At 25.3% G+C, this 13,299-nt stretch overlaps 3 protein-coding genes across 4 annotated transcripts; 1 reads left to right on the forward strand and 2 right to left on the reverse strand.

Moving 5' to 3' along the window:
• Nucleotides 1-213: 213 nt before the first annotated feature.
• LOC122858635 (glycine dehydrogenase (decarboxylating), mitochondrial) lies at nt 214-4,666 on the forward strand. The gene is made up of 9 exons (XM_044161625.1): nt 214-561; nt 628-706; nt 1,271-1,406; nt 1,467-1,857; nt 1,934-3,384; nt 3,461-3,924; nt 3,999-4,144; nt 4,208-4,326; nt 4,639-4,666. The coding sequence occupies exons 1-8, from the start codon at nt 367-369 to the stop codon at nt 4,313-4,315; spliced, it is 2,970 nt and encodes a 989-aa protein (XP_044017560.1). The 5' UTR covers nt 214-366; the 3' UTR covers nt 4,316-4,326; nt 4,639-4,666.
• LOC122858636 (putative uncharacterized protein DDB_G0270496) lies at nt 4,254-6,800 on the reverse strand. Of its 2 annotated transcripts, none has more exons than XM_044161626.1 (4): nt 6,443-6,800; nt 5,298-6,011; nt 5,049-5,219; nt 4,254-4,983 (listed from the first exon to the last, which is right to left on the reverse strand). In XM_044161626.1, exons 1-4 carry the CDS (start codon nt 6,561-6,563, stop codon nt 4,583-4,585), a joined length of 1,407 nt encoding a protein of 468 aa, XP_044017561.1. In that variant the 5' UTR covers nt 6,564-6,800; the 3' UTR covers nt 4,254-4,582. The 2 variants fall into 2 exon arrangements, with proteins under 2 accessions (XP_044017561.1, XP_044017562.1); XM_044161627.1 differs by having other exon boundaries at nt 4,369-4,983; nt 5,298-6,005.
• Nucleotides 6,801-6,956: 156 nt separating this feature from the next.
• On the reverse strand, nt 6,957-8,026 carry LOC122858637 (U3 small nucleolar ribonucleoprotein protein IMP4). The gene has a single exon (XM_044161628.1). The coding sequence runs from the start codon at nt 7,931-7,933 to the stop codon at nt 6,998-7,000; it is 936 nt and encodes a 311-aa protein (XP_044017563.1). The 5' UTR covers nt 7,934-8,026; the 3' UTR covers nt 6,957-6,997.
• Between the last annotated feature and the right edge of the window lie 5,273 nt (nt 8,027-13,299).

Raw genomic sequence — 13,299 nt, forward strand, 5'->3', positions numbered from 1 at the left:
GTTATTAAATTTTCATTACAAAATTGAATAAAATTAAAAATATAATTAATATCTATTTATCCAATAAATTTATCTCATATTTATACGGAAAATTTTATTCAATTGTTATTGTGATATTGGATAAAAATAATACAATTACGATTCAAAAAAAAATCCATAAAGACATGTACAAAAATTTCATAACATATACAGTAACATGAGGGTCAGTGGAGATCAATTTTTAATCGAAAAATAAATAAACTTGGGTCATCATTTGCTGATACGACAGCACGTGAGTATAAAATCATTAAACACATTGAGATAATTTAGTTTGAAACACACTCTGGTCATTGAAACTTTGAATTTAAATTTGTTGAAAAAAAAAATATGCAGTCTATATTAAAAATATCTCGATATTTAAATTTTTTAAAAATACAAAGATTTAAAAAACACAGTGTTAGAAAATTATCGAGTAACGGAAATTTTCAAAAATTATTTCCAGATAAAAATGAATTTCAAGCACGACATATTGGACCAAGAGATTTTGAACAATTGGAAATGTTAAAAACAATTGGTTTTAATGTAAATTTAATTTTTAATAACAAAATTTCCTTTTTAATTATTTACTATTTTTCATTTTGCTTTTAGTCACTTGAAGAATTGACAAAAACTGCTGTACCTAGTAATATTAGACGTGATGAAGATTTAAATATCGACAAACCAATGAGTAAGTCAATTAAATTAAAAATTAAAACTAATTTTACAATAAAATATAAAATTTATTTGAATTTTTTAAATCATCAATAATATTTTAATTTATTTATCAAGTAGATTATTTATTTATTTATTTAAATCAAAAATTTATTTAATGATTTATTACGATCTATAAAATCACACTGAAAATCTCCAAAATAATTTTAAAATTTTACTCTATTTTTTGTCTAGTGTAATTTAATAATTATAATTTTTTAAATGTTCATATAAACAATAATAAAAAAAAAATACAACAAAGATACAAAAATATTATTTGACTATAAAAAATAAAATAAATGATTGAGTAATTTTATTTCAAAATGAAATAGTATCATTTGATGATAAAATAATCCATTTAAATGATAATAATTCCTTGGTGTCCAAGACCCAATTAATCAAAGTTCATCAAAAAGATCATGTTCGCATGTGTCTTGAACTATAAACTCACGTGACACATAAATGTTTATATAATTTTATATTTATCATTTGTAAATAATTTGTCTATCAATGCAAAATAATTATTGTTTCAAAATTCCAGCCGAGTATGATTTGATGAAAAGAATAACAGAAATATCACAAAAAAATAAAGTATGGAGATCATACATTGGAATGGGTTATTACAATTGTTGTGTACCTCACACAATAATGAGAAATATATTCGAAAATCCAGGATGGTAAATTTATAAAATTAACTTGAATGATAAATAAATAATGAAAGCTTAAATTATATTTAGGACAACTCAGTATACACCATATCAGCCAGAGATAGCACAAGGAAGATTAGAAAGTTTAATAAATTACCAAACAATGATTTGTGATATGACCGGAATGGAAGTTGCAAATGCATCTCTTCTTGATGAGGGAACATCTGCTGCAGAAGCACTTGCACTTGCATATCGTCACAATAAAAGAAAAAAACTATTTGTATCAGATAAAGTACATCCACAAACAATAAGTGTTATATCAACAAGAATAAATTCACTTGGTCTTGATCTTGAAATTGGTGATGTATTTAATGTTGATACTAGTCAAAAAAATATTGCTGGTATATTGCTACAGTATCCAGATACAACTGGTGCAATATATGATTATGAAAAAATTGTTAAACAAGCACATGATGATGGTGTAAGTAATGATAAACAAAACGTAATTATCTGCATTTATTATTAAATAATAATATTTTATGTTGTTTAAATTTTAGACACTTGTTTGTGCAGCAACAGATTTACTGGCACTTGCAATAATACGTCCACCTGGTGAATTTGATGTTGATATTTGTGTAGGAACAAGTCAACGTTTTGGTGTACCACTTGGTTACGGTGGACCACATGCTGGATTTTTTGCATGTCGTCAAAAATTAGTTAGACTAATGCCAGGTAGAATGATTGGTGTGACAATTGACACTGATGGAAACAATGCATATCGTCTTGCACTACAAACACGTGAACAACACATCAGAAGAGACAAAGCAACTAGTAATATTTGTACAGCACAAGCTTTACTAGCAAATATGTCAGCAATGTATGCTGTCTATCATGGTCCTGATGGTATTAAAAATATATCACAAAGAATTAATTATTTAACAAAAATACTTGCCAAAGGTTTACAGTCATCTGGACATGAAATTTATAATGAAGCATATTTTGATACAATAACAGTATCACCAAATATAAAACAATCAATCATTAAAAATAATGCTGAGAATAAAAATATCAACTTACGTTATAATCAAGATGGTTCTATTGGTATATCATTGGATGAGACAACAGTTATTAATGATGTCAATGATTTACTTGAAATATTTAATGTAAATAAAAGTGTTGAAAGTATTGTTGATGATATAAAAAATATTGATGATGATAATACAATAATATTTAAACGTAAAACATTATATTTACAACATTCTGTATTTAATATACATCATTCAGAAACAAGAATTGTTAGATATATGAAATCATTAGAAAATAAAGATGTATCATTGGTACACAGTATGATACCATTGGGTTCATGTACAATGAAATTAAATTCAACAACTGAAATGATGCCATGTAGTTTATCTGGTTTTACAAATATTCATCCATTTGTACCAGTTGAACAAGCACAAGGTTATAAAATATTATTCAAAGAATTAAAAAATGATCTTTGTTCAATAACTGGCTATGATGATATTAGTTTTCAGCCAAATAGTGGTGCACAAGGTGAATATGCTGGTTTACGTGCAATTCAATGTTATCATGAATCACGTGGTGATTATAATCGTAAAGTATGTTTAATACCAATATCAGCACATGGTACAAATCCAGCATCAGCACAAATGGCTGGTATGCAAGTTGAGCCAATATATGTTAAAAAAGATGGTTCAGTTGATACTGTACATTTAAAAAATATGATTGATGAATATAAAAATTCATTGTCATGTTTAATGATAACATATCCATCAACAAATGGTGTATTTGAAGAGACAATTGGTGATGTTTGTGATATGGTACATAAAGCTGGTGGACAAGTTTATTTAGATGGTGCTAATATGAATGCACAAGTTGGTCTTTGTAGACCTGGTGATTATGGAAGTGATGTATCACATTTAAATCTTCATAAAACATTTTGTATACCGCATGGTGGTGGTGGACCTGGAATGGGACCAATTGGAGTGTAAAATTAGCATTTATTTTATAGTAATATTATTCATTTGTAATTTGTTTATAATGTTTTTGTTTTTGTTATTTAGAAAACGACATTTAATGCCTTTTTTACCTGGACATCCAATTATTAATTCAGCAAATGATACAAATGAATTAACACCGGGTCTTGGTGCAGTATCAGCAGCTCCATATGGCTCATCAGCAATACTGCCAATATCATGGGCGTATATTAAATTAATGGGAGCTAAAGGTTTACGTAAAGCAACACAAGTTGCTATTTTAAATGCAAATTATATGAGCAAAAGATTAGAGAATTATTACAAGACACTTTATAAAGGTGACAGTGGTCTTGTTGCACATGAATTTATACTTGACATTAGAGATTTTAAAAAAACAGCAAATATTGAAGCTGTTGATATTGCCAAGAGACTTATGGACTATGGTTTTCATGCACCAACAATGAGTTGGCCAGTTACTGGTACACTTATGGTTGAACCAACTGAATCTGAAGATAAATTAGAACTTGATAGATTTTGTGATGCTTTGATATGTAATTATTTTCATTTTTTATTTGTCATGTTTTTTTCTGGCTTTAAATAATTTTTTTGTTTGTTTTTTTTTTAGCTATTAGAAAAGAAATTCAAGATATTGAAAATGGAAAATTAGATATTGAAAATAATCCAATTAAAATGTCACCACATACACAAAAACAAGTTATAAATACACAATGGGATAGACCATATTCAAGAGAGCTAGCTGCATTTCCAGTGGTAATAGAAAATTTTATTAATTTTTATTCAAAATATATATTTCTTTCTATTTTTTCTTTTCAGTCATTTTCTAAAGTTCCAAAAATATGGCCAAGTGTAGGAAGAATTGATGATATTTATGGTGATAAAAATTTATTTTGCACATGTCCACCAATTTTACCTCAACAATAAAATAATAATAGGTAAAAAAAAAAATAAAAAAAAAACAAAATATATTTATATTCATCAAAATATCTTTCATATATCATATAAATTTATCTTTTTTATATTTATTTTTACATTTAAAAAAATATTATTCATTGTCAAATGTTTTCTAAGTATATTTTTGGACCAATGTTTTTTCCTTGAATAATAATTTTTTTTTTAATAAAAATGAAAAATTGCATAAATGTAATTAATAGTTAATAATAAAAATAAGAATTTTATAAACAAATAAAATTATAAACCAGGCATGATGTATGCAATATTATCAAGAATTCCTGATAATGTTTCAGACTGTGCCCCATTAGCCTCAGGAATTTGTTGTGTAAGGCACATTAGAGGACCAAGAGCACATAAAAATGAATCTAATAAAACTGATAAACTACCAGATACAGCAATTTGTCCTTCGTGTTCTTTTAAACGTTCACCAATTATTGTTAAACTTTCACCAAGTAATTTTAAATGTGCTGCAACGTCCATTGGTTTTGTACCAGAAACTTTATAATTACTTCCTCCACCAATTGCTGGACTATCATCTTTAATTAAACTTTTATTTTGTGATATATTACCAACAATTGAGGTGCCACCTAATTGAATTGTTTTTTTTGTTGTTAATTTTGTTATTTCTTTTGTGTTACCTTTAATTAAATAAAAATAATTAAAATCAATTTATCATCATCATCAAATTATTAATAATATTTACCATTTTTATTGAGAAATTTTTTACGTATTGGTGATGATTTTATTGGTGATTCTTTTGATCCAGTTGATGATGAAGATGCTAAACGTTTTGCTCGTCTTTGCCAATTATATTTTTGTATGTTTGGCACTGTTGACCAAAGTTCACCAAGTCTTTTTGAAATTGCAGCAAAATCTAAGAATGAAATTAATAATTTACATATTAAAAATATAAAAAAGCCAATAATAAATAAATTATTTAAACAATTTTTACCCATTTCTGGATGTTGTTCAATTAATTCTTGTCTGACTTCTTTTGACCACAACATATAAGCAGTAAATCTTGTTTTTCCTTTGTCTTTTCTTTGTGCTTTCATTCGTCCAATAATTTTTCCATCTTTAATGATAATTTTCTTCTTACTTTTTTCTAACATATAAAGACTATTTGCTTGTGATGATGGTAGTTCTTGTGATGGTGGTTCAAGACGTTTAAAACCAGTCTCTTTGTCATCAATTAATAATGGATCAATGTCATCAATATCACTACCAGATTCAATTGAAAAACGATCATCATCATCATCGTCATCATCATCAATGTCGTTATTAACTTGACCTTCATTTATAATCATGTCATTAATATCAGTTGCATCATCAGAATCACTAGCATTATCAGAATGTACATCTGTTTCTGATTGACTTGATGCTGTATCAAGTTTGGTATTTTTTTGTAATAATACATGTTGTTTTGTTGTATCAGAATTTTTTCTATTACGTTGAATAATAATATTATTTTGTATTGGTGATATTGATTTACGATTTTGCTGGGCTTCAAAACGTTCAAGTACTTGTTGAGCATGTAAATGCTGAGCTGCTTTTTGTTGTTTTTTTAATTTATTATCAGCTAAATCATTTGGTGATTCAAAATCAACAAGTTTCGATGATTTTTTTCTTACTCTTCCACTTCTTGATACACCAGTTACTTCTAAAACTAAAAATTATAAAAAACAACATCTTGCCAAAATATCAACATGAATTAAATTTAAAAATTATATCTAAATAATAAATTATTTAAATATTCAATCATTTTAATTATCAAACAAAACAAAATAGAATTTAAAAATACAATTGGCCTTTAACTTTAACAAAAGTAAACAATTAAAATAAAATAATAATAAATAAGTAAATAAATAAATAAATTTTGACTGGTAAAAGTGAGGTTAAGTGTTTGACAAATTGAGGCACGCCAAGTGTCAAATAAATTCCAAAATGGAAACAAAAAAAATAAACAATAAAGAAACATGAAATAAAGCAATAAATAAATAAAAATCTACTAGATAAATAAATAGAAAATGATAATATTTGAATAAATTATTAATGTATAATAAAAAAATGAATGACAGGTAAAAATATTTTGCTCACCGTCTGTTTTTGTACGTTTTGGAGACGCAAACAACTCCATCCCGCCACTCAGCTGGTCATGTTGCTTTTTACGTCTTGGTGTTTTTTCTATTTTTGTAGATTTATTATTATCAACTTGCATTGTTTATTATTAAATTTATTTACACTATTATAATTTAAACCAATCGACTCAACTTATTTTATTATTTAATGACACTTGATTTATAAACGTAATAATATTAATGACGTGAATTATTTGTGATGATATATTTTTAAAAACACAGTAACACACACATGTCACATACTGATGTTGATGTGATGATGATAATATTCGAAATTATAATGCGCATGATTTGGAAATCTTGTTGATGAAATACAATGAAATAGAATTAATTTTGGCGGCGACTTTTCATGTGTATATAAAATGGCTGCTAAAATTAAAATACGTGACTTTAGACAAATGATTTTCAGGCGAAACAACAAAAAAGCTAGGGCAACGTCAAAAAAAAAAAAAAATAACAAAAACAACAAATAATTAATTTATAAAATAGTTTTTATTAATTAAAATACAAAAAATTAAATATCATCTTCTTGTTGCCATCCATCTTCATCAGATAAAAATCTTCTTTTATGACTTGTATTCATGTATGGTCTAAGTGCCCATTCAGTATCAGCAGCTCCAGTTGAATCAAGTGTACCAAGTTTAATTTCATAAAGTTTAAGTTGAAATCTTGGTCCAACTTCAGTTAAATCAATATTTCTATTATCAAGTTTTTTATAATTGTGATGTCTAAATGATATATAATCATCATGATTTGCAAATGTTATTATACGTTTACTGTCTTCTTTTGGTACTGGGAATAAATACTTGAGTATACTCATTGTTCTTTCAGCAAGTTTTGTCTTGAAATTATGAAATATTAAATGTGGATATTGTTCAGACATGGTGCCAATGTCTGGTATGTCATGTCTCATAACAACATCTTTAATTGTAAAATATGCTGTTGGCCCATATGGTAAATGACAAATAATCAAAGTATCTGGTATACCACGATGTTCATGAATAATAATAAAATCAGTAACATCATTTGCTCGACAAGCATGAATTAATTCTTTCATTTCATGATTACCACGATTCATTCTTTGTGAATTTGGAATTAACAATCTAAATTCTTTAGCAAACATTTTCAAACGTGAACTTGGATCTCTTGCTGTTGTTATGACTATTTTTGGATTTTCAACACCAGCCCAACGATATTCATCATCTTCATGATCACCAGTTGTACCACCCATTTCTGTACCCTGGGCTACAGCCAACTCTGGACCAGCATCTTCCCATTCTGATTTTCTTTGTAGATGAAGAGCTGATTTACGTAAATCTGGATGAATTGGTGTATTATTATCCAAACTTTTTTTTATACTATCTTTTTTTTCTTGTATTGTTCGACGTTTATCCTCCACAGATTTTCTGTATAAATATTCACGTCTTGCACGAACTTGTCTTCGAAGCATTTTTTATTATTTTAACAATAACACTTTTTTATTATTAATAATTATTCAATTATTTAACACGAGTCAACGAACAATCAACTTGTGACTTGTCAATCAACAATTAAATTTTTTAAGGTTATAAATTTTACCAAAATACCACATGTAAATTTTGTGTTAATTTAATTTATCGAGAGACCTCTACATGGACTAATTTAAGAGGATTTTTCTTCATTATCAACAAGCATTACTCTGTCGGTAACTTACCTATAGCCAACATTATTGAAAAAGTTCTCAAATTGCTCGCCAAATGGCGACAGTATTTTATTTATTTTTTTTGCATTGGTGGAGGGAAAATATTGTTGTTAATTGTTATTATTGCTGATTGTTATCAGAAAAAAATATTTGTATAGTAAACAATAACAAATTATGTCACATGACAGGTGTCATGTTGATGTAAAATTAAAAAATTAATTAACAAAATTAAGTAATTGTAAATAAACAATTAAAAAACTAACCTCAACAACAAGTGTCCAGTAAATTTAATCAACAAAAAAAAATAAAAAAATAAAATCAAAACAGCATCAAGAAAATTTAAAATTACGGTATAAAGAGATTTTTTTTTTTTTTTATATAAAAATAATTTAAAATTGTTTATTTACTTGTAAATTATTATCATAACAATAATAAATTTATATATATTTTTTTTTTTTTTGTAATAAAAAAGAGAATAATAATGCGTACATGATTATCCTAGAGGCAAAATATAAAACCGTTATAATATAACCACAAGACTGTGTGATATGATATAGGTTATAAGCAACATCGATTCAATAATAAATTGTAGAATGCTTATATATATTATAAATATATATATACGTTTGAGCATTATGTGCCATAGTAATCAAAGTAATAAGCAGTTTTTAAAGTACCTTGTAAGGTAGGTAGTAACAACTTGGCTGGTAATCGTTGTGCATTGCCATTTGCCAACAACAAGTTATTTGTATAAATTTTTGATGGACACGATTGAAAATTGTCAGGTTTTTTCTACTAAAAACTAAACGTGTTATTTGAATATGCATAAAAAAACAAATGACAATGACAGCAACAATGACACTCCAATCTTTAAAATAAAATTATTTATTTTTATTTTTAAAAAACAATATTTGAGTTGTTTTTTTTTAAATATAATATACTCAATTTGTTTTTGTATTTTACTTGAATTTTTTTTTTTTGTTTGTTTGGTTTTTTAGCTGGCAGGGATTTACTGAATGGAATTTTATAACGAGACCGATCATCCCTTGATTGGGCAGACATAAAAACAAAATAATATGAAAGGTACTTGGATGCACTTGGATGGTTAAAGCCAACATCTAATTCGATAACTTGCGAAAATAATAACACTGTAAATTATCCTGATGAGTTTTATACACTGGAGTTGTTCAAGTCTTCGTTTGATCATATTGACTTTTTTTTTTTATTGATCACTGGGTGCACTGGGTGGTCTAATGATGATGATGATTTTTTTTAATTTTCTATGCTGAAAATAAAGCGAGGTATGTTTTTAATTAAATAAAACAACTGATTGTTGTTTTTTTTTTTTTTAAATAAAAAATTATTTTAATTTACTTGTATTTGTTATTAATAATATATAAATTATTTTTATTACTGGGTATTATTCAAATGTCTATTTTTAGGCAAATTATAAGATTGAAAATTTTATTTTTTTTCATGAAATTTTGAGCGGTATTTTTGAATTTTATTTGAAAAGAAAAAAAGCGACTTTTTCTAATTAAATATTTTTTAGCAAAAAAGCTAGAATATATTATTTAAATTATAATTTTTTTTACTTATTTTAATACTAGCCATTTAAATTTTCTTTTACGATTTTTTTTCGAGTAACGAAATTAAATTTTTGAAATCGAAATATTTCGATTTAAGACAAAAATATTTAAATGAAAAAACTAGGTCAATTTTAGGGAAGAAAAAAAAATTAAACAGTAATTTAATTGTTATAAACAATATTATAATAAATAAACAGTAGCAAATAATTATTTTCCAAGTAACTACTGGATGACACTTGTGAAAATATTTTGTTACAAAGCTGATGTTCTTGATGGTATTAAAATATAAATATGTATATAAATATTGTCGTGGCAAGGATATATATAATACCATGACAACTTTTAGCAATGATAATATTAAATCGAGTAAATTTATCAACACAAATACACTCATATTATGTATTTATATGTACACAAGTTGTATCATCTTGGCTTGTTGCGCGTCGACGTGAAATACGAAACAGTTTAATAAGCAAGCAGTAGTCTTGGATACTCGAACGATACAAGATACCATGAGTATCATCCATCACAAAGGACAGAGGCAATCATTATGAAATCCAGAAGCATCGCAAATGAAAGAGAAAAAAAAAATATATATATATAACTTAAATCGTGAAAGTTTTTTTATTTTTACTTTGCAAATGAAATAAAAAAAGGCAAAAGAAAAATTACAGAAAAAAAATAATATTATAAACATGAGTAGTCATCCGGTAGTATAATAAATTTTTATAATTTTATTAAATTGACTTGAAAAAATATGCAACTTTAAACTCTTTTATTAAACGAGACTATTTTTTTTTTTTTTAATTTTTATATTTGCCCTGAAATCTTTCCACGAAATTCGATATTTTAAATGAAAAATTTTTTTTGATATTTAAACAATACTTGAAATTATTACTATGAGAATTTTAGAATTTATTATTTCACCGTGGTGATATTGTCACCGTATACGAAGGAATGTACGGAAAATACGAGGAAAAATTTACACCGTAAGTTTTTTCGAAATTTGTATAAATTTCTCCGTATTTTTTGTAAATTTCTCCGTGTACATTGTCAATAGTGTCACAGTTAATTTAAAGTATTTTTTAAAAACTTTTTTATTTAGCTAAAATTGCAATAATTAATTATTTTTATTATATAATTGTACTTTTTTAAAATTTAATTCACTTTATGATTTTGCTTTCAACAACATAATTGAACTTTTTTTTTTTCCAACGGCCATATTCAGATTGATGTTCAAGATTTACAAAAGTGTTTTCAATAATTATTATTATAGTAATTATAAACCAATACGCTCGGAGTTGAACCTTTTTTAGAATCTTTTCTTGAAATCATTTTTCTTTTTCAAATATTACCAACGAAAAAAATTTATATTATTATTTTCAATTGAAAATATAATTTCTATTATTTTTTTAATTTAAATTTTCACATTACAATTTATATAACTAAAAAAAAAACCAAAATATAAATTATATTTTCAATTGAAAATAATATAAATTTTTTTCGTTGGAAATATTTTTATTTATTCATCAAAAAATTGGGATAGAAAAAAAAAAATAAATAAATCAGTTGAAATATGTCTATTGTACACTAATCGAAATTTCTAGCAGTCCTCGCGTGTTAAAATACGTTAATTCGTGCACAAGTCTCGTGTATTCACCAGTATGCTCGTCAGTTTATACAAAATGCTTGCATGACCATGCAAATAAATTAAAAAATAAAAAATATAAATAATAATGTCATGTGTACACACACACAAACACAGTTTAAAATTTTTAGTTGCCCTCGTATTTTATATTTTATATTTTATCCAGTGTAAATGATTGATTGCAGTAGAAACTATATACCCGGTCAATGATATGATCTCGCGAAATGCCGCGAGTCTGCTCTACTTGTCATTTTGCGCATTGTTTATTATTGTCCGAGGGTTTATCACGATATACTCTGGATGACGAAATTTAAAAAAATTAAATAAATATAGATGTGTATTTGTATAAAATGTATATTCATGTGTTTGAAAAAAATAAAAACAACAATAAATAATGCGAATATGATACTGATATACACGCACAACTATTACATCTACACATTTTATTTATTTTTTTTAACTTTTCATCAAATCTTAAATATTCATGTAAATTTATTTAAAATTATTATTTATATAGAGAGATGGGGAATCGATAAATCAACAAGAAATAATTGCAATTTATTTATTTGGTTTTTTAATTTTTAATACAACTGTATTAACATTTTTAATTAAACAATAAATTTTTTTTTTTTTTAATTTATATTAACAAGTAGCCATTAAAAAAATACCTAATGAAAAAAAAAAAAAAAAAATGCCAAGTGACTAAATAATTAACTATTAACTATTCTAAAAAATTGTTAATAAATTTCTTTAAATTATTTTTCATATCGACATGAAATTATTGTAAATAAATTTGATATTTTCTTTAAAAAAAATTTGATAAATTGTTGCTATAATTCGGTCCTATTAAAAAAAGTATCAAAAAATTATTATCAATTTGCACAACGTTGACAAATTAAAAAAAAAAATTAAAATTTATTTTCTTTTCTTAATAAATTAACTCAACTAATTTTCTAGCTAAAAAAAATAATAATTTTTCACATTAATAATAATAAAAGCAATGATATCAAAAAAAAAATAATTTATAACAACAAAAATTGTTTGAATTCACACCTCTGTGAATCTCTCATCGATCTGAATACTTTGCAAGAAAAAAAAAAAAAAAAAATTGGAGTACGTTGTTGGAAGCAACATCATAGTAATTACAGAAGCGGGACCTCGATATACACAGAGTTAACATCCCACAATATATATATAGTAAACCTTGAAGGCACGATCGACGATAAGTATAGTTGTTTCAAAATCGCGTCGATACCTCCATACTACTCGCGCTATCTCATTTTATTAGTACAGACTATAAAAAAAATAAAAAAAAAAAAATAACCATCATAAAACTTGATTCTCTTGTGAAGACTCAAAATTTACTCTTTATTTATTTTTTTATTTTCATTTATTATTATTATTATTATATATTTATTGTATGTATATCCACTTCTCGTATCATCGTGTTAATTTAACGTAAATTATTGTTTGTGTTTTTGTGAAAAGAAAATCATATATATATGTATATTAACATGATGATGATGATGATGATGATGATCCAATGAAAAATATTAAGTTACGCTCAATTTTCTATACTCACTCACAGTTATCCAATTACACTTGATAATGATTCACCAATGTTCCTCATAGATGAGGTAAAATAACTGACGTTATTTCAACTCTAACATTATTACAAAATTTTTTTTATTTTACCTGGTTACATTGGGATTAAATAAAATTTAATTTAACGATGAAAAATATATACAATGCATGTATAAATAACATTTCAATGGAAAAACAAAATACATTAAATAAATTAATACATTTTTTTGTCGGATCAAGTATCAGGTTTTAATGTAATGATTATATTTTTTTATTTATTTAATTTGGGTTGAAGGGGTTTGTGGTTATTTTGT

Source organism: Aphidius gifuensis, linkage group LG6 (genome assembly GCF_014905175.1).
Source record: "Aphidius gifuensis isolate YNYX2018 linkage group LG6, ASM1490517v1, whole genome shotgun sequence".
Taxonomy (NCBI): domain Eukaryota; kingdom Metazoa; phylum Arthropoda; class Insecta; order Hymenoptera; family Braconidae; genus Aphidius; species Aphidius gifuensis.